The sequence below is a fragment of the Lampetra fluviatilis genome, chromosome 10 (assembly GCF_964198595.1).
Source record: "Lampetra fluviatilis chromosome 10, kcLamFluv1.1, whole genome shotgun sequence".
Taxonomy (NCBI): Eukaryota; Metazoa; Chordata; class Hyperoartia; order Petromyzontiformes; family Petromyzontidae; genus Lampetra; species Lampetra fluviatilis.
Window position 1 is genome coordinate 5,906,399 of NC_136284.1, and position 22,904 is coordinate 5,929,302.

Below are 22,904 nucleotides of genomic sequence, written 5' to 3' on the forward strand. Positions count from 1 at the left end.
CCACGTGTGCCGTGCCGGCCTTCATAGGTGCTCGCTAACAACACTTGCCCCAACAGTCTGATACAGGCTACAAGGGAGAACCTATAGCCTTAGAGCCTTAGACAAACGACGGTGGGGAGATGTTAACGACCTCTCTAGGTATACAGGAGGTCGTGGGTCCGATCCCAACCCTGACACCTGCTGGATATTTGGAGTTTGCGGTGTCTCTCCGTAGTTGCATGGAATTGTCTCGGGGTCTTCCCCTCCACATATATTTGGCTGCTATACATTTCCACACGATAAGCCACTTCGTTGCAGCTATCATTTGAGGCAGCCAGGTCGCTTCTGTAAAAGAGTTACATATGTCAGTGGGCCTCAACTGAAAAAATAAGAATACAAATTTAGTTTTTAGTTTATATAGAGTTCCCGTGCACGGTGCTGCTTAGGCGAATTGTTACATCATAAGACGGCTTGGGGAGGCCTTCATCAAAGCAGTAGTTTGACCATTGGCCGACGATGCTTACTGCAATCTTCCGAGCAGCTTGAGATGAAGTCACACCACATCTCCATGTCATCACGCATACCGGGCATCATCGCGAGGCACGCACATAGCGTGCGATGTCATCACTTTGGCCGAAAAGGATTTTATATTTAGCAGTGGATGTTTGTGTTTTTTGTAAGGTTTTGCACAAACCTCTGATCTGTTTTTCTGGTTTTCTTTAGAGTTATTCCCCAATAACAAAAAACACACATTTATAGAAACATTTATTTAATTTCGGATCAATTTTACGAGAGTTTTGGCCGCCCTTTCACAAACGGACAGAGATAGTGTGCAAAACATACATTTGAAAAATGGATTGAATTTCTTCAAGTGCATGCACTTACAAATAATATAACTTAATGATGACTAAGATAAAAAAACATATCTCCTTCCGATAAATGCAATTACCGTAGCTTGCAGTACTGTATGTGCAACAGCCAGGTGGCTCAGCTGTAGGTTCACTCAGCCCATCATCAATAATTATTCATCCATCCAAGGCTGATAAAATTTGTACCACTCTGTGGAGAAATTAACAATGGTCTTCCTATGGATAAGCTCTCCCCTGCCCATAGGTTTTGGGCATTTTCAACACTTAGGGCTGTAAACGTATGCGCACCATCTCAGATGATCATTAGTGCAGAAAATAGCGTCAACTTTTGCTTTATATGCACAATAAATTTACATAAAATCATTTATTTAGCACGACCAATTCAACATATCTATAGTTATGGCAATAATATATATTTTAAAGGATTGATAAATGGCTGTGTTTAATAAAATAACTGAAATGGATAACATTTATCACTTTTTTTTACTCGAGTTTGACATTGTGTTTCCAGTTAGAAGTACGAGATATTACATACTCCAAAGGCATGTAATCAATGACCCGTCACGAATCAATGACTTAAGATTGCAAGTGGCTCTACGTGCTATGAAGGGACGTTGCCCGAAATTTGGCCTTTTCTAGTTCTTTTGATGGACGTGTTTAATTTATTTGGGCATACGCACCACTGCCAACGCAGTATCGCAAACAATTGTCAATAAATATTACAAATGTATTCAATACCCTTTTGCTTCTAAATGTATAAATGCTCTTACTTTCTGTGAGTGTAAGAACTGATTTGAATGGATGAATTGTTACATAGTAATAACTCCAGATGAATTAGCAAAAATGCTCATTTTAATGGATGGATGGCAATTACTCCACATATGAATATTTATCCTTCACTGCATCCTAAATGCACTTATATATTATTAGTTTAAGTGTCTTAAGTAAAATGATCTTCTATATATATAAAAAAGGGAAATTTGTGAATGTGTTTAGCATACTTCCCGACATGCAACAAACTTGAAATTTGCCAGACTGTACACCATGCTAAAATTATTAAAATAGACTTTTGTATTTTGGGGGGGGGGTGCAATAATGGATATATTTTGCGCGGCAAGTGAGCGGTGACGTCACATCTGTGATGTGACCCACGCACGTGGAAGCGTCACGCAGTGTGCCTGCTCACGTCACCCCCCTCCCAACCCTCCGCGAGTAAAGTGCCATACAAATGTGTTGCAGGTCTAAGGCGTTCTTCGCGCAGCATTGCTTTATTATTTCAGTCGTTTACTGCCGTACGCACCCTCAAAGTTGTGTCTGCAGCAAGCACGTGTTTGTGTACCTATGGACGCGCGTATGTGTGGGGAGTGGTAGTGTAGTGGTTAGCGCGCTGCGCTACGAACCCGGCGACACGAGTTTGATTCCCACCTCACGGCCACCACCGGTGACGATTATTTGAACCGGTCCTGGGCCCTCCCCTAGGTCGACTCAGCCTCAAACAAGTAACTGGTGTGGTGTGTGAACATCGCCACTGGGGGGACAAAGGCGGCCGGGCGTGGTGAATCAAAGTCCAGGACGAAGCCGGGTAGTAAAGCTAGTTTTGTATATTAATGTACTATAGTTCATAAACCCTTTACTCTGCGTAAAGTGCAATCATTTGACAAATACAGCCAATCAAAGCAGTTATTTACACTTTTCATTTAGCACAGAAATCACTCTACTTGTACAATTAATGAGTCTCATTCACGTGATGCACATTTGTTCCTTTAAACCACAGTATCATTCACGAGGTTTACAACAGTGTGTAGTGTTCTTCATGGAGGCATACACTTGACTCGGAGGCAACACGTTCATTTAAACACCCCAACAGGGTAACTACATAAACATACGGGATAACGACATAGGTGATAGCCACTTTTGAGTATTAACTAAGCCACAACGGGGGAAACTACATTACTGAGTCAGTCAGTAACATTCTGACTGACCCACGATGCCGAGCAAAGACCGAAGATCGGAGTGACATAGCACCAAGGGTTGATTCCAGAGAACAGCCGCAATCGGGACTCGGCCTTTATAGGCCGTGGCGTGGCTCCGCCCTTGGCCACATCCCCTTCCAGATCCTTCCCGAAGGCTCTGGCCCCTACATCACGTGTCCCTCTCTCCCCCTTTTGAGCCCCCCTTGCCACGTCGTCCAGTCACGTGCCCTCTCGGGGTCACCCAGGCTGTCATGTCCTCACTCGACCTCTCTCTCACTGTCACCAGAACTATGCCTCCTAGGGCCTGATTCCTTGCCATACCCACTCTAGTGCCAGAGAGAGATCCAAGACACACAGCTCCACTCTTGTGACAGTAGCTAGCGCTAAACGCCATAGTGACCCCATTATGTCACTACAAATGAATGGGAATTAAAAAAAAACTTAACTTTTACAAACTAAACATAACTAAAGACCTTGAAATGTATTTACAGGTCTTATATATTGAATTAGATTTTTTTGTTCGTAAAATAGTCTAATTGGACAATTTCGAATGGAAGTCATTTTCTCATTTTCAAGCGAGGTCAAGGTGAGTTAATGTGTCGTCCTGCAATTACGGTACTCGCGTCTGCCACTGCTGTCAGATGGGCCTCCCACTATGTGGTCCTATTGTACCACACTGGAATGCAGTATATGTACAGTATGTATGAACTTATTTCGCATTGTACTTAAGAAATCGTGCTAATCGAAGGTGTGGGAAATAAAGGTATTGGAATAGGTGGGAATACCCACACTCTACCCCACCACACAACCTGCCAATCGACTAAATGGAGTGAAATACCGTAAAAGCAGTTTGCAAGGTAAAGGAATATACAAGTAAAAGACACGAGGGTACAGTGTCTGCCGCAATAAATGGCAACACATTGAATATGTCATGCGCATCCAATATTTTATTCAACAAAATTGAGATTTTGATATACATTACATTATTTTACAAAATTTTAACTGAAAGTGCTCATGACTAAAAATATAAATGATTCATCTCTACATTCATGTGTTGTGGCAACATTTGTCTGTTGCTTAATACTTTAACTGATTTAAGTCATGCATTAGCATCACGATGATATTTAAAAATTAGTGCAAAGTTGAACATTTAACGTACCATTTCGTATTTACTGCAATCAGTACGTCATACTTTTTACATTAACCATCACATTCTAAAATAAAACTCAAGCAGTGGTTATTTACCTTTAATATGTATCGGTCATCTACTGCATGAACATAATTTATACTCTAACGATTTTAAAGATTTACGGGGTTTATATCTGTAAACTTGACTTATTTTCAGTGAGGAGCCAATATTTCCTGATACCAATGGTGGACAAATCTATGAATGATAAACTCTTAAAGCCACTGATCGGCAACTTCATTAAAACGGAGGTGTGGAACCTAATACAATGGTACTTATCTCGAAAGGTTATTGTATTGGTGCTAGTGCAATCATGCAATTCAATTGTTTAATGCGAAACTAGAGCTGGCAATCCCAAAAGAGCAGAAGGCATGTTTAACAGCTTGCATATAAGTCATACAATCGGCATGCTAAACAGGATTACTTATTTTTATTGTAGAAGTAGTTTTTACATTCATCAGTTTTCTAAAACTACAATTTCATCATTCCTGGACGAATCATTGATTGTGAAAATATGAAGAAACCTTTGCTAGGCGGTTTTTCTGAAAAGTGGAAAAAACAAACAAATTTGAGTCAACATACATTATCGCCATTTTCTAAAGAAGAAACAAACGTGTGTCCTCAAGCCGTCGAGTGTTTGTTATGCAGTGTCATAAACTTCTTCATTAATCAAGCAATCACATGCCTGTATGGTAATTACTTACCTACGCCTTTTGAGAATGACACGGACAATCCACTGGGCGAAGAATGGCCACGCCAGAAGAAATAGCAGCGTTAGGCGTGACAGACCGGTGCGTTTTCCTGCAGCACGCTGTCAGAACAACATGTGCTCACTATTTGCAACAAGGACCAACCCTCGAAATCTGCTGTAAGCGACTTTGTTTACACTCACCAATCTTAACGGCACATGTCCTTCAACCCTCGTTGGAGATAGAGCCGACATAGCCTGAAAAAGAAAAGAATTCAACTTTTACAGTTAAATACACAATACACTATGCCTGTGACAAAATCACGTGACGTGCTACTGATCTCGTCAGATCACAGACACTAAGCAGGGTTTGCCTTAGATAGGCGACCACCATGCATAAAACAGGTGTTGTAGGCTGCTGCAGGGCTATGTCAGGGTGGTGCAGCAGCCTCTCCCCACTTTCACCAAACTGCACTGACAAGTATGGTGAAGTATGTTTAAATAACCTGCTCCGTGCAAGGAGGCCGTCATCCAGCAGTGGATTGCCAAAAGGGCTGTACATGGAAGCAAGTGTGGTCAGTACACAGCAACCTCTAACATACTTTCCAAAGATAAAATTCATAATTTGGATAAAGCATTGGTGTAAAATCAAGCCATAGATTTAAACAAAGTTGACATTAAGCAAAGATTAGCCCAACGTAGGTCAACAAATGCAGATTTGATTCTTGTTGGTTGCTGAAAATGTTTGGGTTTCAAATTAACATTTTGGGAGCATTAGTTCTCTAACAAGTAAACCCGTAAAAACAAAGTTTTTCACTATAAATCCTTTATATGCGTGGCGGCTAGAGTCTTCTCGTCCTCTGGCTTGAGATGGCTGCCACCTATGGGTCAGATGATTGTCTGCCAGTATTAAGCAATTGGTAATAAAATATTTAATTTGTTTTCCCTAAACAGTGTAAAATTTTGGGAATTTTTTTTCACGAACATTGTCTCGCACAACGAGTCTGTGTGGAAAATGTCAGCTCGATTGGATCACGGGAAGTGGGTTAAAAAACGACCGAAAGATTTGCACGGTCGTAAGCAAGCACGCAAGCAAGCAAGCGAACTTAATATAAAGGATTTAAAAACAGGTTCATGTCACCCGAGCCAAATTTGTCACGCTGACCTGAGAGGAGACAAGTGCCTCCAAGCTTCCAAGCTGGCGCAGAACCCTCTCCATGTCCTCCTGCAGCCGCTGGAGGGTGATAGTGATTTGTTTGCTGATATTGAACGTCCGTCGTCTCGACTGGTCAAATTCATTGCTGCTGCCGCTAGTGCCAGCTGTTGGCTCCTCCATGCTTCCATCGACCAACATGGCGAGTCCTTGGCCTGGTGATGGATTTGGGTTGGTGGTAAAGCATTATAACTCTGCTCGCTTTTTTTAATGCCACATACAGCCGACTACATGAATGAGTTGGATTCAAGTGTTTTTCTACTATGCACCACACCACATGCAATAATATATCAGTAATAATATATCATAGAATTCTGGAAAATGCATATGAATACCAAATACAATTCTTTGGTTCTTTTCGGTTAAGTCACGTCTAAAAATAAAATAATAAATTAAAATAACATATTACGACGTTTCGATTGCAACACAAGCAATCATCATCAGGTATAAAAGAAATAGCAACAAAAAATCTAACTAGAAAACTATAGACAGACATACAAGCAGACAGACATCACAACGGCACACAGAGAGAGGACACACATCGGCACAAAGAGAGGGGTTGTCTCTATGACGGTCCCTTAAATATAGAGAGGGGGGGCGAGAACGGAGAGAGGGAGGGGGCAGAGAGAATTAGCATATCAATGAGTGTACGCCAACGTACTGCTGCTGCTGCAAGTAAGATGACAATGTGGAACGCGCACGCAAAATTGAAAACTAGGAGACAGGCACACGAAAATTAAATAACCCAGCAAAATATCGAAATGTGATGTAATACAACACAGAGAGTCGGTTAACACACAATTAACGCATAGCCTGGTTGATTACGTGTTTCAAAATTTGCTAAGTTAGAATTTTAAGTGTGAAAATTCCAAAGAGAGGACACAGGCAGAGAGAACAAATAGCCAGAAAGAAAAAGGATAAGCTTAAAACTTCCCCGTAGAAGTGGTTCAATCTTAATTTAGGAGCTTTCGTGACTGCAGGAATTATTCTTTGGTTCTTTTCGGTTAAGTCACGTCTAAAAATAAAATAATAAATTAAAATAACATATTACGACGTTTCGATTGCAACACAAGCAATCATCATCAGGTATAAAAGAAATAGCAACAAAAAATCTAACTAGAAAACTATAGACAGACATACAAGCAGACAGACATCACAACGGCACACAGAGAGAGGACACACATCGGCACAAAGAGAGGGGTTGTCTCTATGACGGTCCCTTAAATATAGAGAGGGGGGGCGAGAACGGAGAGAGGGAGGGGGCAGAGAGAATTAGCATATCAATGAGTGTACGCCAACGTACTGCTGCTGCTGCTGCTGCAAGTAAGATGACAATGTGGAACGCGCACGCAAAATTGAAAACTAGGAGACAGGCACACGAAAATTAAATAACCCAGCAAAATATCGAAATGTGATGTAATACAACACAGAGAGTCGGTTAACACACAATTAACGCATAGCCTGGTTGATTACGTGTTTCAAAATTTGCTAAGTTAGAATTTTAAGTGTGAAAATTCCAAAGAGAGGACACAGGCAGAGAGAACAAATAGCCAGAAAGAAAAAGGATAAGCTTAAAACTTCCCCGTAGAAGTGGTTCAATCTTAATTTAGGAGCTTTCGTGACTGCAGGAATTATTCTTTGGTTCTTTTCGGTTAAGTCACGTCTAAAAATAAAATAATAAATTAAAATAACATATTACGACGTTTCGATTGCAACACAAGCAATCATCATCAGGTATAAAAGAAATAGCAACAAAAAATCTAACTAGAAAACTATAGACAGACATACAAGCAGACAGACATCACAACGGCACACAGAGAGAGGACACGTCGTAATATGTTATTTTAATTTATTATTTTATTTTTAGACGTGACTTAACCGAAAAGAACCAAAGAATAATTCCTGCAGTCACGAAAGCTCCTAAATTAAGATTGAACCACTTCTACGGGGAAGTTTTAAGCTTATCCTTTTTCTTTCTGGCTATTTGTTCTCTCTGCCTGTGTCCTCTCTTTGGAATTTTCACACTTAAAATTCTAACTTAGCAAATTTTGAAACACGTAATAAACCAGGCTATGTGTTAATTGTGTGTTAACCGACTCTCTGTGTTGTATTACATCACATTTCGATATTTTGCTGGGTTATTTAATTTTCGTGTGCCTGTCTCCTAGTTTTCAATTTTGCGTGCGCGTTCCACATTGTCATCTTACTTGCAGCAGCAGCAGTACGTTGGCGTACACTCATTGATATGCTAATTCTCTCTGCCCCCTCCCTCTCTCCGTTCTCGCCCCCCCTCTCTATAATTAAGGGACCGTCATAGAGACAACCCCTCTCTTTGTGCCGATGTGTGTCCTCTCTCTGTGTGCCGTTGTGATGTCTGTCTGCTTGTATGTCTGTCTATAGTTTTCTAGTTAGATTTTTTGTTGCTATTTCTTTTATACCTGATGATGATTGCTTGTGTTGCAATCGAAACGTCGTAATATGTTATTTTAATTTATTATTTTATTTTTAGACGTGACTTAACCGAAAAGAACCAAAGAATAATTCCTGCAGTCACGAAAGCTCCTAAATTAAGATTGAACCACTTCTACGGGGAAGTTTTAAGCTTATCCTTTTTCTTTCTGGCTATTTGTTCTCTCTGCCTGTGTCCTCTCTTTGGAATTTTCACACTTAAAATTCTAACTTAGCAAATTTTGAAACACGTAATCAACCAGGCTATGCGTTAATTGTGTGTTAACCGACTCTCTGTGTTGTATTACATCACATTTCGATATTTTGCTGGGTTATTTAATTTTCGTGTGCCTGTCTCCTAGTTTTCAATTTTGCGTGCGCGTTCCACATTGTCATCTTACTTGCAGCAGCAGCAGTACGTTGGTGTACACTCATTGATATGCTAATTCTCTCTGCCCCCTCCCTCTCTCCGTTCTCGCCCCCCCTCTCTATATTTAAGGGACCGTCATAGAGACAACCCCTCTCTTTGTGCCGATGTGTGTCCTCTCTCTGTGTGCCGTTGTGATGTCTGTCTGCTTGTATGTCTGTCTATAGTTTTCTAGTTAGATTTTTTGTTGCTATTTCTTTTATACCTGATGATGATTGCTTGTGTTGCAATCGAAACGTCGTAATATGTTATTTTAATTTATTATTTTATTTTTAGACGTGACTTAACCGAAAAGAACCAAAGAATAATTCCTGCAGTCACGAAAGCTCCTAAATTAAGATTGAACCACTTCTACGGGGAAGTTTTAAGCTTATCCTTTTTCTTTCTGGCTATTTGTTCTCTCTGCCTGTGTCCTCTCTTTGGAATTTTCACACTTAAAATTCTAACTTAGCAAATTTTGAAACACGTAATCAACCAGGCTATGCGTTAATTGTGTGTTAACCGACTCTCTGTGTTGTATTACATCACATTTCGATATTTTGCTGGGTTATTTAATTTTCGTGTGCCTGTCTCCTAGTTTTCAATTTTGCGTGCGCGTTCCACATTGTCATCTTACTTGCAGCAGCAGCAGCAGTACGTTGGCGTACACTCATTGATATGCTAATTCTCTCTGCCCCCTCCCTCTCTCCGTTCTCGCCCCCCCTCTCTATATTTAAGGGACCGTCATAGAGACAACCCCTCTCTTTGTGCCGATGTGTGTCCTCTCTCTGTGTGCCGTTGTGATGTCTGTCTGCTTGTATGTCTGTCTATAGTTTTCTAGTTAGATTTTTTGTTGCTATTTCTTTTATACCTGATGATGATTGCTTGTGTTGCAATCGAAACGTCGTAATATGTTATTTTAATTTATTATTTTATTTTTAGACGTGACTTAACCGAAAAGAACCAAAGAATAATTCCTGCAGTCACGAAAGCTCCTAAATTAAGATTGAACCACTTCTACGGGGAAGTTTTAAGCTTATCCTTTTTCTTTCTGGCTATTTGTTCTCTCTGCCTGTGTCCTCTCTTTGGAATTTTCACACTTAAAATTCTAACTTAGCAAATTTTGAAACACGTAATCAACCAGGCTATGCGTTAATTGTGTGTTAACCGACTCTCTGTGTTGTATTACATCACATTTCGATATTTTGCTGGGTTATTTAATTTTCGTGTGCCTGTCTCCTAGTTTTCAATTTTGCGTGCGCGTTCCACATTGTCATCTTACTTGCAGCAGCAGCAGTACGTTGGCGTACACTCATTGATATGCTAATTCTCTCTGCCCCCTCCCTCTCTCCGTTCTCGCCCCCCCTCTCTATATTTAAGGGACCGTCATAGAGACAACCCCTCTCTTTGTGCCGATGTGTGTCCTCTCTCTGTGTGCCGTTGTGATGTCTGTCTGCTTGTATGTCTGTCTATAGTTTTCTAGTTAGATTTTTTGTTGCTATTTCTTTTATACCTGATGATGATTGCTTGTGTTGCAATCGAAACGTCGTAATATGTTATTTTAATTTATTATTTTATTTTTAGACGTGACTTAACCGAAAAGAACCAAAGAATAATTCCTGCAGTCACGAAAGCTCCTAAATTAAGACCAAATACAATTGTCTAGCTTTTTTGTCCTTTGCAAAGGCATTTGATTCAGTGGGAATGTATGCAGACATTAAAACTCTAACAAAGCAAAGCATATTGCTCCAACATGTTATTATCAATGCCAAATATGTTCTTAATAATACAATTTTTTATTTTTGTATTATTTCCCTTCTACGTGACTTTACCAAAAGAACCAAGAATATGAATCCCTGCAGTCACGAAAGCTTTAAATTAAAATGCCAAATATGTCATATTTGGGAGTTATAACCCAACCGATAATAGGTGCTGCATATTCTCAGATTAACATAATCCATTGTATTTTATATAACATTAACTCTCCTCTGGTCTTCACACCTGACAGGCTTACAGTGACAACATTACCTTTACTCTATTTAAGATCGAAACAGGAAGACGTTTTCACAATTCTGGAAAATTTCCTGAAGCTGTTTGTAATAACCAGCGAAACGTCCTCAAATTGTAAATGTTGTGGGTTTAGTCTGCAACACACCGGTGTGCTGAAGTAGTAACTAATTGGCACGTTTTGTTCACGTGACAAATCTTACTAATTGGCTGTTGGGTGGCGGTGGGTTAACACTACTTTTATATTTACGCGATAGAACCGCTTTTTTTTATTATGCAAATATTAAATATTTACAATAGTTTCATAACTCATTTTGTTGATTAAATAAATATTTCTATTGGATCTTTTTGCCAGTATCAAACTATGAAAAATAAGAATAGGTTTTACCCTTTTTGGCAATAAAACAGGTGTTAATTTTGTAAAACACAAAATAGATACCTTGTAGCAAAACATGCAAACAAATATTGTTAATCACCTTTTTCCGCTTGATTCTTGAATTTTTCAGTGTCTTCATTTAGGATTTCCTTACCATGAAGTTGAATAATACATTGTGAGGCACAAATTGTCCCTTCCCTGTAATGGATACCATTCTTTTCTGGCGACATTCCTTCTCCACTATGGATCATTTTACTTTTTCTTTCAAAATGAGGTGGCCTAAACGAGCCATTGAGAAGCATCTGCTGGCCACGATATGTCTTGAATTTAGTTTCGTCATTGACAGGGCAGTTAAGTTGGGCTCTGCTATGTTCCATACCCTCTGTGGCTTCTTCAACATTGAGGTGTTCCATGGAGTCACAGTAATGTTCGCTGTCCGAATCACCTGTGAAATGTGGCAAAATTACACCTCCATCTATTGCAGACCGTTTTAGTCTGCCACTCAGAGAGATTGTGATTTCATCCGATGCACTGCCTTCTTCTCCTTCAACGTGTCTCAGCATAAGCAAAGGCTCCTGTTCCACTGTAAAGGAGCTTATTTTGCTTTCATCTGGGTTGCTGCCTTTGGCTGCTGTATCTGCCATAAAGTTGACACCTTGGAGTTGGGTGCATCCAGAGGCTGGAAGATTGAGCAAACTCCTCTCAGGGGAAAAGGACTTCTCATGCTGTAAATGTTCATCCTGGTGCAAACAGTTCATCTTTGGTTTATTGGTTTCATCTTTTTGGAGGGATTTTAAAGCAGTGCCCGTTGTAGCAGTCAAAGGGAATCCATTATGTTCACCCAAAGCAGGACCGTCAGCTGCATGTTCGTTCATCTGACGATTTTTCATTCGCTTTTTATCTGAGAAAAAGAAACACGTAAAAATTAATTTTATATTACTTTTAAGACTTGCATTGTACATTTAAAATACCAGTTAAAGCATATGCAAATGTGAAAACGTCACAATGAAAGAGTGCCATTTATTGCAGTCTACAAATGTTTACTGTTTCTTTCATCATCAAGATAATCTTCAGTGTCATATTTTCCATTTAAATTTATGTCATGACATTTTGAATCAAGGCTCTGCTGTGGGTCTTTGCCATTCTGCATGGGAGAAGACTTATGCCAGTCATTTGGTTCTGCAATACAGGCACACGCACACCGATATTTTCCACAACTCACCCTGTTTTGAGGTTTCATACAGGTCTCATGCAATTCTGTCCGTATTTCAAATGCACATTTATTATTTGTGCAGGTTAGACAAATGCATACTTAATAATTGCTTACCCAAGCTCAGGTATTTGGGGTAGTCCGATATGTTTGGTAGGTTCAAGTTTTGTTTTGTCGATATGTTCAGGCTATTGTCTACGATCTCGTAAAAAGGACCAAGCGTGAGAAGAAATTCTTCCACTCGGTCTGTAATGGGCAACATTTCCAATATCTGTAATGACAAAGTTAATAACCATTGTTAATATAAAACATTAACTTATTATGCTTTCATGTTTTCTGCACTATGAACCTGGCGACCTGAGTTCGATTCCCGGTCATGGCTAACATCAGTGGTGAGTGATAGCTGAACCGGTCCTGACCTACTCACCTTCACCCAGTCTCACTGACCAGCTTGGTGAAGTTTAGTCAAACAACACCCATAACCAACATGGCGTCAGGAAGCATTCATCCAACAGTGTATTGAAAAAGGTCTGTAAATTAATACTTATCCTTTATTATATATATTACCATATTATAGCTTGTCTTGACTCTTTCTGTGCAAAACTACAAGACAGGTACCTTTCTGCTTACGTAGACATACATACCTGCTTGATTTCATTCACGTACTCAACCATGGCCTCTTCCTTTGACATCTGACTCAGTGCATTCCAGGCATCCCTGGCAGATTTATGCAAAAAAAAACTGTACTCGGCTATACATGTTCAACATCATTATCGACAAATTAACAAAGCATTTGATTATAGACTGTTGCAGTGGAAGTTGCACTTCAAAAGGGCCAAAGGGGAAAATGAATATCATGCAAAATCATATAGTTAACATAAAAAAACTATATTAGCAGGTTGCTTAATGTAGGTTAACACAAAGCAACAGCTAGACATGATACAGTTACTGGAAAAAACAAGTGCTCATTTTGATATCTCATTAATGAGACAATATTTGATATAAAAAAAAAATAGATGCAACTCTCCAAAATAACCTCCACTGTAAAAAAGGAAACTAAAGTGACATGTAAAATATGTATGTTTGCATGTCAACGCTAATCATGTTGGTCAATTTTTTTTTTATTTTAAGCCACTTTGGAATGCATGATAATTCCATTCCACATTTCAATTTAGAGTAAACATAAAACTGTTTTATAAATCGAATGCTGGATGAGGGCCTCCCCACACAGTATAGCTCACAGAGGTTATTTGACGATACATCATATTGCTGACTGACCAGTGTGGATTGGTCAAAGTAAGCAGCCTAGAGGTGAGGGCATAGAAAAACAATGGATTTAGTTGAACTGCCATCTGCTGCCCACTACGTAGCCCCACATAATGACAACCTGTTTGTGCATGGTGGTCACCCATCCAAGCACTATCCAGGGTCATCCCTTCTCAGCTTCCAAGACAGGATCAGGAACATTCCAGTCAATTTGGCCATATGCTCTATTTAACCCAGTTTACAGTACACAATAAAAGTATACAATATAGAAGCAAACACGTCTTTTGAAGCCAAAATCATATTGATTTGTAACACGTGAAAATATCTGTGTCAACATCATTTGCTTCCTCTACCACTTTTGGCGTCCAAGTGGGTCCCAGAAAGAAGGCCTTGAGATGTTGCATGGCCCCCGTGTGGCTTGCTTAAAGAATCCGTACAGTCTCAGCATGACCTCATTGGACGGCTGGACTGATCCTAAAACAGCACATGTGAAGAAAAAAAAAAGGAAATTTTGTTTCCACACTGAAGTTCGTGACAGCGTTATCTTTAAGCTGGGCTAATCCATTTATTTAAGTAACCAATTTATCGCTTTTCGGGTTCACCTACACGACTAAATCGGGGAACACGAAAATATCTCACGAAAGAAAGTCTCACCTCTCCATGTTTGCCGCCGCTGAACGCGAGGCGGTGGCGGGACTTAGCGATTTCATTGGCTTTATCAACTGCCGCACACTGGCTGTGAGAGGCAGGCTGCGTGAGATTCCGCTATTTTTAAAGAAGCCTGAATAATCAACCACAAAAGCACTAGTAGATTACAAATTTTAGTCAATTATTCAACTTAATTGACTCATCAATCTGGCTCTATTTGTTTTTAGTTCATGACATTGGCTGACATCATGGGACCTCATTTGCTAGTACCAAAATATGAGAATAGGTTTTCCCCTTTTTTCTGGCAACAAAACAGGTGTTAAGATGTTAAAACACCAAACCGAAACCTTTTACAAGGAATCATGTCTGCATTAACCACAATACTCGTGGTCAGAATGTAAACAAAAAACATGAGACTGGGCTCGAAAGAAGCTGTCTCTGGTGTGGACCAATCAGTTTCAAAGACAATGCATATATTATCAGAGTATGTTTTTTGTTTGCATTCTGACCACAAGTATTGTGGTTAATGCAGACATGATTCCTTGTACAAGGTTGAAGTTTGGTGTTTTAACATCTTAACACCTGTTTTGTTGCCAGAAAAAAGGGGGAAACCTATTCTCAGACATTGGCTGACATTCTAAGTTTCCAGAAATTGAATGCAAAATGGAGTGAAATGTCAGACATTTAGACAATTTTGCATGTACAAAACACCTGCTAATGTAATTGACAACCAATTATGGAAGTCCCTTGATTATCCATATTAATTAGGACCATGTGCCAATTGAAGAGCGCTGGTTTGGTTATTAAATATATGTCCCTGCGGATTTGTCATGCACATATTACACACAAATGCCACCTGCGCATAGGTTTTTCGTTATTTTCCCAATGGTTCTGTATTCCACGTAGAATGACGCTTCGCTGAGAAGACCACACATAGGTTGTACTAAAGCACCATTCTGCAAGATACAGGACTCTGTATAGGGGAAAAGCTTAAGTGTGTCACCTAGGCAGGCATTGGAAGTGAATAGGTTACAAAAAATAGTTTTTCCACACCATTAGAAACAGCTCTTTGTCATTTATCCATCTCATGTCATCTTCATAATGGAGGGTTGATGTCCAAGACAGATACTTTCTATATTTCACGATCTTCAGCATCTCTCGTAGAGGTATCTGTCCAACTATTCACATTTTTCCTTCCTCTTCCCTACCAGTTTCCCCTGCAGAATCATCTATGTCATTTCTGCAGCTGACCTACCTAGGGTATGTTCTTGTATATGCCACCTTCCTTTTTATTAGGCTTCCTGTTAATTCTTCATAAACACGATTGCCAAAATTGCTGGTAAAGATTTGAGTGAGCTTCAGTTTGCTATTATCATAGTAATGTGCCAGGCATAGCTGATACTCATTTACAAGCATAGTGATCTATTATTACACACAGGAATTCACTACACTGCATGTGACCAACAGAGGTACCTGCAAGGTGTCCGTCAAAAGTACAAGTATAGACCCTTTTTTCTTCTTGGTTCTTTCGGTAAAGTCACGTAGAAGGGAAATAATAAAATAATAAAAATAAAACATAATAAAATCATTCTCACGACGTTTCGGCCACAACGCAAGCAGCCATCCTCAGGTGAAGAACAGGTCTGTCGGGAAGACAGCGTCTGAATGAAACACCCCAGGCTTGGAGCGTATATTTAGACAGACCTGTTCTTCACCTGAGGACGGCTGCTTGCGTTGTGGCCGAAACGTCGTGATAATTATTTTATTCTGTTTTATTTTTATTATTTCCCTTCTATGTGACTTTACCGAAAGAACCAAGAAGATGAATCCCTGCAGTCACGAAAGCTTTAAATCGAAATATAGACCCTTTGACAATACTGTATACTGAAGGATAATGGCCTCCTCATGCCATGTGGGCTCTGGGGTATATTCACCATACTTCACCACACTTGTCAGTGTGGGTTGGTTGAAAGCAGGAAGCGTAGATGTATATAAGTCACGTTATTCGACAGATCAGAAGCGTGGTATTTTAATGCTTTATTCCATCAAAATTGGGGTCTAAAGTCAATCCTTGCTTCAAGGGCAAACTGCTGTAGACAGTAATTTTAGGTGACATGAATGAACATGATTCACAAAAATAAGTATTTTGATTGATACGGGCTCTGCAAAGTTTTTTAAATGGCAGCTAGAGAAACAGACTGACATCCAATATTAAACTGAATGTGCATACAACTTATTCTGGTGATGATGACCAGTCACTTTTATGAACTACTTCTTGTGATGATGAGCAGACTGTTTACGAGCTGGCTCTTTAATACATTTACTTGCAGTCAACTGAATGAGATACAACCATTCGATTCCATGCTTTTTATGTCTGTCGTAAACAAGGCTGCAACAAAACTGGTGCCATAATGAATGCATGCTATTACAAAATAATCATGTACAGTTTATTCTGTGGGGAAAGGTCATGGCTGTGGATGGAAAATGTAACCGAAATATGCCTATCCCTTGTACCAGCATGGCAAGTGGTGGTGGCCACAGAGGTGCTTGCATTGTATTGCTAGGTTACTAAAATAGACTCCACAAATTATGGTTGTAAAGTGGGCACCTGATTGGTGCCTTAAAGTCAAGAGCTATATCCGCCACAGCAAACATCATTGCAAGTACAGCAAACCCTCTTCTATCCACAACGCTTACATTCTTGAAAATGCTTGTGAATACAGAATTAGCAAAAGCAGAAACCTTGTTCCAATGGTAAAAATGGGGTTATGTTCCTGGTACGAGTGCACATAGGGGGGAAAAGGTAAATGTTTCATCACAATGACTATAATATATAAATGTCATATTGTAAAGAACAATGTGTTTTTTACGCACAATAGAGAAGGGGATTGCTGCGAGACTGAGGACTAAATGTTGCAGCCGAGGGGGTGTGCCCAATCTTCGCAGACAGTTTCAAATGCAATATTCTGCGCGTACTTCCCCGGTGTCAGTGGTCTGGCACGTACATTCACGAATACTGTAGTCCAACGGGTCACAAATAAGGAATTAGTCTCCAGCTAGTAGCTCGCAAATATGCAAAATTCTCGAATTCAGATCTCGTGCATTGCGAAAGTTTACTGTACTGCCAACCTTGCCTGAGTGTCAGGTATGGATGGGTATACACAGCAGTCGTCGGTCTCCGAGACCAATCCTTGGTATTGATGCCAGTTTGAGGACATTTTCTCAAGTCTCAAGTTCTTCACCTTGGCCTCAGCGGTATGGCCTCAGTCTGAAAACATGGCATAGAGGCACCCCACCTTGACACTGGCCTCAGCATAGAGGATCCAGCTTTGACTGGCCTTGACATTAGTCTCGACCTAAAAAGCTCCTGACCTCGATCTCAACCTTAGCCTTGTGGGTCTCAACCTAGAATATAAGATTGATGCACAGAAATGCATCAAGCAGTGTGTAGCATAAGGATATTCTGTAACAAGAGCCCCTAGGGGCAGTGTTAACAAACATTGTAGAAGCTGTGACAGCAGCTTGGTGCCAAAGATAATCACTCTAAATGCACCTGATTTTGTTAAATATTGGAAGCTAAGCAGTCTTGGGCCTGGTTTGTACTTTTATGGTTAAGCAACAAAGATTACCAAGTATTGTAGTCATGGGGTTGTGAGGCGGCCATAGGACAGTACATTTAACCCCGAGGACACGTGGGTTTCATCCAAGTTCTCTGATTTCCTCCTACATGCCAAAACACTCAATAATAGTGCTAACCAAACCCAATGCAGGTCCCTCCAAAAACAGATGCTTAATGCTCAGTAAAACTTTCTATACAAATGTCTGGCATGTGTATAAGTACATCTACACAGGTTCCTTTTGTGCCAGTAGGATTAGGTTGCATTAGCACTTTGCACAAGTAATCTTAGATATTATGGGCATGCCCAAGGTCACCTTGGACAACTGCACAAGTCAACTTAACCTTGTGAGAGTAGTTTATACTGCTGACCAATATTAGAGTTAATGACATTTCGACACCTTGCACAAAACAGTAAAGTAGGAACCTACAGCCCCCAGGCGAAATAAGATACGTAACCCAATTCCATATGGGCTGCAAGGATTTTGGCCACATTAAAAACGGGTACTAGAGGGGTATATGTTCAACCTGACACCACCATGTTTCTAGTTTTATCATGTTTAATCACCTGTAAAGGTGAGCCCAAATATGTTTGCTCTATTATTGAATAACGCTAAGGTGTGTATTAACGTGTGGTTACCTGCTAAAATTTCCATTTGGCCCTTATAGTAAGGATAAGATTCTCTACCCCTGCAGTAGATTGACCACAGGTCTCCTACATACAGGTGCCACATCTGAGGTACAACAAGCCAGGATGTATCATGGGAAGAAAAATATCTTATTAATTACCAGAAGATGGGAGAACATGTGTAAATGTATTGTCTTGAGTGGTGTATATCTATGTAACTGACAAAAACTGACTTGAATGTCCAAGGAAGCCTTACAGGTTTCCAAGAATAGCTACCTAAAACAGATATATACAGTACCGTATACTCAGATCTCCAATCTGTGTTTCCACACAAAAAATAGAAACATGTTTTAGTCCATTAGCCAGACCAATATTACCTTCTGGTTCTCGTCAGGTCAAGAGTTTACTTGCTTAAACGCATTCGACTTGATATTGATCTGGAAACCCATTCATCTGATGGACTAAAATATGCTTATTAAACAAATGCTGCTGCATTATCAGTTACTGGCAAGAGGAGCACTCAATATACAGACATTTCCCGGAGATATGAACGCCCGACTTACAAACATCTGCACTTACATGTGAACCGCCATAAGATGATATTCTTTTTAACCACCCGAATTGCAAACGTTTGCTTGTCCAGTAAGGTCTCAGAGTACGTGAGGGTTAAGTTCTGTGTGCCTCTGCGTAAGTGCGAATTCGCGTAAGTTGGGGTTCGCCTATACGAGGGTATATAAAATGTAAGCATGTATATAAAATGTATATAAATACATAAATGTTTAATAAAGTACAGTACTGTGCAGTAAATTATTCACTAATCATATGTATATAATATATACGAAAGATGCTAATTGGGTGTACTCATTTCTTGCACGGGCGATACAGTTACACACCATCAAATAAACGTTCACGTGATGGCGGGGCATGATTTGACTCGTTTCCCGCCCCGTTTGTGTAGCGAAAGTATGAGTCACAAGTGTAAGTATGGATCGGGGTCGGTCGCGTATGAGTGCGTCTGCGTACTCTGAGCCCGCGTACTCTGACACCTTACTGTTCTTACGAACCGAACCGCAGAACAATTTTGTTCGGTGGAACGATCCTCCGCAGGATGTAATGAGTCCCAGCATCCCGTGTGATGCACGACGGTGAACCGTTTGACTCAATAAAACAGGTTTTTTTATTTTCATACACCTTATTTTATGTTTTATTCAATATACAGTATACCGTATGTACAATTAAAGATTGAGTTCCGACAAACAAACAAATCGACTTACGAACGGATCTCAAGAACGTAACCAGTTCGTAAGTCGAGGACTGCATGTAAGCCCTATTTAATGCAAAACGCTATCGGTTTGTGTACCTCCAAAAGAGGCCAACACTGAGGAAAGCAGGCCAGGTGACACAACTCTGCAGGTCCGCAGCCATAATGCTGGCGATGCTGATACCCCGAAAACCATGACACAAGGGAGGACTCACCGTTGTTGGGTAGACTCTGAATAAGCTTAACAGCCGCATCAAACTGCTTTTGATGCTGAGATCCGCCGTCTGCCATTGGGAACCCTGCCTCGCCTTCCTATAACACCGGACTCACCTGGAGAGAGAGAGAGAGAGGAACAAGTTGGTTTTATATTGATTTGAGACACGGATGGTCTCGTTTAACCAGTTTCCTGGCCGTTCTGCAAGGGAGATCCGTGGTGTTCGAGCATAGCCGTAAATATTTTAGAGAACAAACGCAGGGTACTTAAGAAATATTGCACAACTAATAACAAACGAGGTGTTTAACAATCTAAGCACAAAGTGTGCAAATGCGACGAGAGCAAGCGGCGCCAAAGAAAGTTGGGTACAGGTGGCAGCAAAGTAAGCGGAATGTGTCCATAGTCTAGTCAAACAGTGGCATACACACACGCCAATCGAAAAACAACAGGACACATGTAGGAGCCCAAGAAAGTTCGGTACAGGTGCAAATAAACACCGTGTTTTGGCCGAATCGAGAGGTAAAGAATGGGTAGTGAAGGGAGGGAAGCAAGCTATAGATGAGCATCATCATAATCATCGTCATAATCATCGATTGCATGATAACCATTGGTCTTTGTACAACTATCGAGAATCTGAATTGGACACAATTGTGATACTGTACGGTATCACAAGATCAGAATCAGAAAGGGTTTTTTTTATTCGCCATGAAAGTTCGCACAGACAAGGAATTTACTTTGGCAGGAAGGTGCTTACATTCAACATATAGGAATCTTAAATCTTAAATAAGCGGTGTACAAGTCGAACTATACTAAATGTACAAAGTCTAACTAATACTAAGGGGCTAACGTATGTAAAAAAATTGAATAAAATAAAATATAAAATAGCTATAATATACAATATAAAAATACAAAAATACAAATAAGGTAAATCAAGTGACTGCATCATCCATTTCATGGCATTCAAACGCAGTTATCCGTACGCTTAACATCTGTAACTTTAAAGGGGAACAAGTAGCTCTGATGATGATGTCGAAGAGGATGAGGGCATTCATACAACAGTGCTTAGACAATGCGTGCAGTAACAGGACATTTGATGAACTTCGTTCGCACCGTACATAGCCAACCTTGCTAATCGGAGGTGATTATGGGGATGCATTCATCCAGTCGTCGATAACTGCGGATGACGATACTGGAGATGCATTCATCAAAGTGGATTTGCAATAAACACGACGGTCAGGCCACTGTCCAGCAATGGATTAGGCTAAGGCTATTATAATAACATGGGAGCCTTGGTCCAGAAGTGAATGAACAATCGATCATGGAGATGCATTCATTCAGCAGCGGATAAGACCACACACACACACCTGTCAACCCCTTATGAGTGCCTACATTATTACAGAACAATTCAGACCTTATCGTTCACCCCTTGCCCCTTATAAATCCCAACATTCATCCTGCAATGCCCCATCACAAGGGAGAAACACAAACAAATAAGACACAAAAAAACATCTTGTTGTTGCAAACTCAATTTCCCTGTACAAGAACACGGGGTATAAACCGTGTGGCTTTAACACGGTGTGAAACCATAACGTGACGACGTTAGTGTCCATATTGTCCACTACAAACAGCATTGACTTGCACAGAAGCAGCAGCAGCATTAACGCCACCCCACGGGCATCGAACCTTGCACGTCTGACACTCACCAATGCGTCTGGCCCACGGCCCCGCTTTGTCGCTTGCTATTTGTCGCACCAGGACGACGTCTCGTTGGTAACCTCCTCGAGGACGCTGATGATGTCGCCGCCGTCGCCGTCGTCGTTTTCGCTTCAATCCCCCGCCGCCGCCGCCACAGCCGCCACAGCGGCACTTTGCTGCGGCGTTGAGATGTCACGGACCCCTTCGAGCTCTGCTTCAACAACACTCTCTTCCCCTCTCGTCTCACACCCGCACCGCCCGCCACCAACCCCGAGTCTCTCTCTCTGTCTGTGTCACTAAAGTAGCCGCCTTCACCTTTGGCAGACTTGCTCAGTGCTGCCCCCCGTCGTTTTGGAGTGGGACAGCGCTTCTTCATCCATTGTTCCACCCCCCCTCCCTCACCGCTGACCCCTGACCCCGGTTGGCTGCCGAGGTTGTGGTGGTGGCTTTGCGGTTGGTGGCTTTGCAGTGGAAAGAGCTGATGGGTTTGGTCCGGGTTTTAAATGGGAAGATATTGTTTGGGTGGGAGGGAAACTCATAAATGATTCCTCCGATTTCGATTTAAAGCTTTCGTGACTGCAGGGATTCATCTTCTTGGTTCTTTCGGTAAAGTCACGTAGAAGGGAAATAATAAAATAATAAAAAATAAAACATAATAAAATGATTCTCACGTCTCCAGTGTCAGACACTGTCTTTCGGACATACCTCTTCTTCATCTGAGGATGGCTGCTTGCGTTGTGGCCGAAACGTCGTGAGAATTATTTAATAATGTTTTAATTTTATTATTTTATTATTTCCCTTCTACGTGACTTTACCGAAAGAACCAAGAAGATGATTCCTCCGATCCCCACTAGACCTGAGGAGGAGCTTTGCTCCGCCTGTGCGTGTCCCTGTGAGTCTCAGTGCGTGTCTGTGGACCTAGGAGTCTTATCTGTGAGTAAAAAAAAGAATCCTTGATTTCTTTCTGAACGCAGTCGAGTTCAAATTGTCATTCCCACCACGGCCTTACGGAGCATTCCGGCCCATTCCACCACTGAGTTTCGTATGGCCACTGATGAGCACCCATTAGGTTGTTGCGTATGGCAATATATGCAGGAGATGAATGCCAGTGTTGGATGTCTGCTAGCCACGAGAGGCTTTCGGGAGAAGTTCCTCCTCCTTTGAAAGAGCCGCATACTACAGTGGTTGACTATATGGTCCATAGTTTGGGTTGCATGGTGA

At 40.8% G+C, this 22,904-nt stretch overlaps 1 protein-coding gene across 2 annotated transcripts; it reads right to left on the reverse strand.

Moving 5' to 3' along the window:
• Positions 1-3,799: 3,799 nt before the first annotated feature.
• On the reverse strand, positions 3,800-22,067 carry ACBD5 (acyl-CoA binding domain containing 5). Of its 2 annotated transcripts, XM_078860284.1 has the most exons (11): positions 21,692-22,067; positions 19,990-20,104; positions 13,975-14,095; positions 13,000-13,072; positions 12,473-12,626; positions 12,190-12,324; positions 11,246-12,046; positions 5,861-6,063; positions 4,900-4,953; positions 4,712-4,818; positions 3,800-4,549 (listed from the first exon to the last, which is right to left on the reverse strand). In XM_078860284.1, exons 2-11 carry the CDS (start codon positions 20,063-20,065, stop codon positions 4,537-4,539), a joined length of 1,737 nt encoding a protein of 578 aa, XP_078716410.1. In that variant the 5' UTR covers positions 20,066-20,104; positions 21,692-22,067; the 3' UTR covers positions 3,800-4,536. The 2 variants fall into 2 exon arrangements, with proteins under 2 accessions (XP_078716410.1, XP_078716411.1); XM_078860285.1 differs by having other exon boundaries at positions 3,800-4,818.
• Positions 22,068-22,904: the final 837 nt, after the last annotated feature.

Bases quoted from the DNA above. Each gene is read 5' to 3' on its own strand.
- ACBD5 (XM_078860284.1), bottom strand. From the start codon at position 20,065: ATGGCAGACGGCGGATCTCAGCATCAAAAGCAGTTTGATGCGGCTGTT. The intron at 13,073-13,974 runs GTAGAGGAAGCA...TAAATCTGCCAG, and splicing joins CCACTTGGACGCCAAAAGTG to GGATGCCTGGAATGCACTGA. The intron at 6,064-11,245 runs GTGATTAACAAT...ATCCATCACCAG, and splicing joins CAAGAATCAAGCGGAAAAAG to GCCAAGGACTCGCCATGTTG.